A 5,615-nucleotide genomic window follows, 5' to 3' on the forward strand; every position below is an offset into this window, starting at 1 on the left:
GGGGTTAATTTTTTTGCTTTGAAAAAATTCACTGGTAGTTTTGAAAAGAAAAAAGAAGGAATAGAAATGTGCGAATCTATCGGTACCTGCACTAGGAATATCTGTCTCTAGTGACCTTAAAGGGATGTTGGCGGTGTAGGACCGAGGGAGGGCTGGTAGTGACCACTTCCATTAATCAAGGCTCCACTGTAAATAAAAATCTAAGGAATAATTTGGTTCCTAGTTGATGACGGTGGAATCACTCTTTAGTGTCTAGTCAAGTCTGAAAATGTCTTTGTTGGAAAACAAATCACACAGATATGATGTTTCACTAGAAAAGAATTTCATGTTTCCATAAAGCTGAAACGTTTCCAGAGAACATTCAGATGATTCTGGTTTTCGATTAATTACCTTCAGACAACTGTCTACATAAAGTTGCCTCAACAGACTCTCCCCGTACTATTTTTTAGGGTTGAAGCAAGTAAAAATGCTTTTGAACAGTACACACATGAATATAAACTCTCGCTGGTATGAACTCTCATTATATATCTCTCTAGTTCTAAAGCATATCTTTGAACAATAGTCGCACGAATATGCTTTTCCGCCGGAGCGGACCCTCATATGGTGCTTTCGATTTGATGCAACCGAAAATGCTTTTGAACAATTGTCCCATGAATATCATTTTTTCGGGTATAAACTCTCATGTTTCTTTAGGATTGAAGCAACTAAAAGTGCTTTTGAACAAGTGTCATATAAATATGGTTTTCTCCAGTATGGACTCATATGTTTCTTTAGGATTGAAGAAACTAAAAATGCTTTTGAACAAGTGTCACATGAATATGGTTTTTCCCTAGTATGGACCCTCATGTGTTTCTTGAGGTTTGAAGCAACTGAAAATGCTTTCGAACAAGTGTCACATTAATATGGTTTTCTCCAGTATGGACTCTTATATGTTTCTTTAGGATTGAAGAAACTAAAAGTGCTTTTGAACAAGTGTCACATGAATATGGTTTTTCCCTAGTATGGACCCTCATGTGTTTCTTGAGGTTTGAAGCAATTGAAAATGTTTTTGAACAAGTGTCATATGAATACAGTTTCCAGCCTGCAGACTCTCCCCGTACTATTTTTTAGGGTTGAAGCACGTAAAAATACTTAATACGTAATACGAACAGTACTCACATGAATACGGTTTTTCAGATTTGAAAATGCTTTTTAACAGCACTCACATAAATATCACTTCTCGCTGGTATGAACTCTCCCGATGTGTCTCTTAAGTCCTGAAGCATGTGAAAAAGCCTCGGTACAACAGTGACAAGAATATGGTTTTTCACCAGTATGGATTCGCATATGGTCCTTTAGTTTTGAAACAGTTGAAAATGCTTTGGAACAATGGTCACATGAATATGGTTTTTCTCCGGTATGGACTCTCATATGCTGCCTTAGGTTTGAAGCAATCGAAAATGCTTTTGAACAAATGTCACATGAATACGGTTTTTCCCCAGTATGGACTCTCATGTGTTTCTTTAGGTCTCCAGAATGTGAAAAGGTTTTTGAACAACTGTCACATGAATATGGTTTTTCGCCAGTATGAACTCTTAAGTGTTGCTTTAGCGGATGAGCAGCTAAAAATGCCTTTGAGCAATAATGGCATATATGTGTCTTTGCCCCATTATGGATTCTCATATGTGCTATTAAGCCTCCATTTTGAGAAAATGCTTTTGAGCAATGTGGACAGGAATATGGTTTTTCACCAGTATGAACTCTCAGATGTTTTTTTAAGTAACCAGAATGAGAAAAAGTTTTAGAACAATATTTGCATGAATGTGGCCTTTCGCCAGTATGTGTTCTCATGTGCGACTTTAGGTTTGAAGCGGTAGAATATGCGTTCGAACATTGCTTGCAGGAGTATGGTTTTTCGCCAGTATGACACCTCAAATGCAACTTTAAGCCTTGGCTACGAGTAAACGTTTTTGAGCAATACTTGCATGAATATGGCCTTTCGCCAGTATGTAATCTCATGTGTGACTTAAGGGTTGCAGCTTCAGCAAATGCCTTTGAACAAAATTCACACTTATATGGCCTTTCTCCAGTATGGACTCTCCTATGTACTATCAAGGTTGGCTGTTGAGCAAATGTTTTTGGACAATATTCACAGGAATATGGCTTATCGCCAGTATGAATTCTCAGGTGAGTTTTTAAATGTGAAGACTTAGAAAACGTCTTTGAACAATATTCACACGAATGTGGCTTTCCACCAGTATTGACTTTCATGTGTGACTGAAGGCCTGATTGGTGAGCAAATTTCTTCAAACATAATTCGCAGGAATATGGTTTTTCTCCGGTATGGAGCCTCGAGTGAAGTTTTAAATTTGAAAATTTAGCAAAAGTCTTTGAACAGCACACACACGAATAGGGTTTTTCTCCAGTATGGGCTCTCAAATGCTCCTTTAAGTGCACAGAGAGAGTAAACGTCTTTGAGCAGTATTCACAGGAATAGGGTTTTTCTCCAGTATGGAATCTCAAATGCTCCTTTAATTGCGAAAGGAAAGAAAATGTCTTTGAACAGAATTCACACGACATGGGTTTTTCTCCAGTATGGACTCCTTTTTTTGGACTCTCACACAAATGCTGTTTGTCACCATGCGTGACCTTTAAATTCGGTGCCATTGTTAAATACAGTCAACACTCGATAACTCGACGTCCCAAGGGACCGGCTATAACGTTCCGAGTTATTGGTCGTTCGAGTTATGGGAAGTTTGCACAACAGTATCAAGAGTTTGGGTTCTAAGAAAAACTTTGTGATAAGGGAATATTCGAGTTATAAGCTTTGAGTTATTGAGATCCGATAGTAAAATCCGAGCTTGCGTTGAATTTATAAAACTAGTTTTTCACAAAAATCAAATTCCTACTGTCCTCTTTTACTCATTAGTGGTTGAGAAACACCGTCGATCAGAAACTACTACAGCACACTTTTTTTACGAGAGCAAATTCTCATATTTGTGTTGCAGGAAAGTTAATTCACAAAGCTAGAAAGTGTGACTACAGACTTCTAGTTAAGTAGGAATAGTTTTTAGAATACTATTTTGAGTATAATTTCAAAAGAAAAGAAAGGCCTAAATGTTTTCACAGACGATAACTTCTACAAAATCCCGTCAAATAAGAGTCACAAGATTGTATATGCTCGTCAACTTGTGGGCGTTAAACGTGCGTTTCATACTGCACTTGAGTCGCATTCGGAAAATCAACAAAAACCTAATTTTTACGGAAAAGGTTTATTAATTATACCTTAATCATCGGTTCCATAAAAAAGGGTTTTGTATATACTGAGATATATAGCATTCCTTTCACTATTTAAAATTTTTACGACAGTTTTCTTGTCAATTTCGAAGAACACATAATACTGCTATGGTACAAGCAAAGCGATGAAAGAGATTGTTCAAAGAACAGTTTCACTTATTATTTTACCAAGCATGTCTCTTTTTTCATTAACATTAAAATGAACCTCATAGTTATTGGTACCTACTAAGAACAGCTTCACAAGCTATTTTACCAAAGATGTATCTCTTTTGAAAACATTCAAATGAACAACTTAGTTATTGGTATTCAAGACAGTTTTACAAGCTATTTTACCAAGCATGTCTTTCTTTTGCTAACATCCAAACGAACGACTTAGTTTTTGATAAGACTTGTTGTTATTAAGGACAGTTTCACAAGCTATTTTACCATGAATGTCTCTCTTTTGATAACTTTCAAGTGAACAACGTAGCTATTGATACCTGTTGAGGACAATTTTAAATTATTTTTCCAGGCATATCTCACTTTTGAAAACTTTCAGACGAAGAACATAGTTATTGGAGACATTATGAAAGCTGGGTCTGGTTTCATGGCATTCCATTAATCTTCTGCATATCAACTTTTACTCTCTATTTAAGTTGACTGTCTTAGTAAAGGAATAAACAAATCTTTATTATAAGTCTTGAAAATAAAACTTTACTACAGTTTTGTTCTTTCAAATACTTTCAGTAAAGTACCTAAGATGAAGAGCTTGTGTACCAATTAAATCATAGATTGACACCAGACATGTCCAAACACAATGTCACACAGTCCAAATTACAACTGAAAAAAAAAAATAGAAAATAATAAGGTCATAGTTAAAAAATAATTCGTAAGTACTTTTTAAAGTCTACAATTTTAAAATCAATAATCCAAAGTAAGAAAAATAGGTATCATGCAGCTCTAAAACGCAAACAACATTTTCTAGCATACTACAGGGAACACACACAGAGCCCCCCCTCCCTTTGTGCAATTTTATTCAAAGAAATAAAACGCTCGGTCTTTTTCATTAGCTTTGTTTTTGTTACGGAGTTTGATCCGCGGCTAGGTTAAAATAAATAAATAAGTATATCTTTTGTGATAGATAGGTATAGATCGTACAGTTGGATTGATATCGAGACAGATATACGTAAGTCAGCAAGAGATAGGGTACAGAAGATGTTTTATTCAAAGTAATATTTATATAGACAGACCATTAGGATGTATACCCCCCCCCCCCCCAAAAAAAAAAAACGAAAGTCGATTTTTTAAGTCGCACATCTTCTTATATTTTTCTATTTGGTCAAAACAATTGCAAAAAAAAGTTTCATATTATTTGAACAACGGCAGCCTGTGCCGACTTGCGCTAGAAAGTAAGAACCAGCACGGTGTACTAGACCGAATCGATTTTTTTTCGGAAGTTTGAAACTTCATGTTGATAAAACGCTGCCCCTATAGCCCCACATGTACCGCAAAAATATTAATCCAAATCAAAAAATAGTTAAGTGTCCAGCAAGAAGCCTAAAATTTACTTTTCTTCAAAAAATTTGTTTTTCCCCACGTATAAGGTAAACGCACTAGTAGTGGCCACAGTTAAGCACATTTTGCGGCTTTTTTTAAACTGTGCGCCTACAATATTAATCACCACATTTGAAACTCAATGTGAGCATATTCTAGCCCTTCTCTTCCTTAATCGTCCCATTTTTAAAAAATACCAAAATATGAATTTGTTCAATTTTTTACCCAAACCTCAAATTTGATATATCAGTGGCCATTGTACATGAGTCAGTAGTGGTCATGTTGTTTAGAAGTGGCCACCGGGTAGCCTTTACTAGATCACGCAATAATATTACATCAGAAGTGAAATAGGTTATTATGTTAAGAGATTACAAATTATTAAAAAGAAAATAGCGTTGCTTTGTGAAAAACTTTTCTGATTCACTAGTGGCTACTTTTGAATTATCCAACTTTTTTGGTACTAGTAGTGGTCAGGTAAACTGTCAGCCGAGAAATCAACTATTTCGAGTTGTAAACGTTCCAAACATGATCTTTCACATTTCATAACATGATTACAGCTCTAAAAATATTATTTTTGAGCATTGTTCTATTCATAATACAACACAATGTTTATATACCTCGTTATGGAGAATCGTTAGAAGACAGCTGAAAAAACATGAATAATCCAGACGACCATATTGAATTGCTGATAACAATTCTGCATGATACTCTATACCTACTCCTAATTAAACTGCTCACTACAATAGAGCCTGAACTTTACCTCCTGCAAGTTTGAATCCATTGGGAGACCCGGAATTCTTTTTTTT

At 35.5% G+C, this 5,615-nt stretch overlaps 1 protein-coding gene across 1 annotated transcript; it reads right to left on the minus strand.

Moving 5' to 3' along the window:
• Positions 1-1,152: 1,152 nt before the first annotated feature.
• LOC129224292 (zinc finger protein 271-like) lies at positions 1,153-2,250 on the minus strand. Its single transcript, XM_054858724.1, has one exon. The coding sequence runs from the start codon at positions 2,248-2,250 to the stop codon at positions 1,213-1,215; it is 1,038 nt and encodes a 345-aa protein (XP_054714699.1). The 3' UTR covers positions 1,153-1,212.
• Positions 2,251-5,615: the final 3,365 nt, after the last annotated feature.

The sequence above is a fragment of the Uloborus diversus genome, chromosome 6 (genome assembly GCF_026930045.1).
Source record: "Uloborus diversus isolate 005 chromosome 6, Udiv.v.3.1, whole genome shotgun sequence".
NCBI classification, from domain to species: domain Eukaryota; kingdom Metazoa; phylum Arthropoda; class Arachnida; order Araneae; family Uloboridae; genus Uloborus; species Uloborus diversus.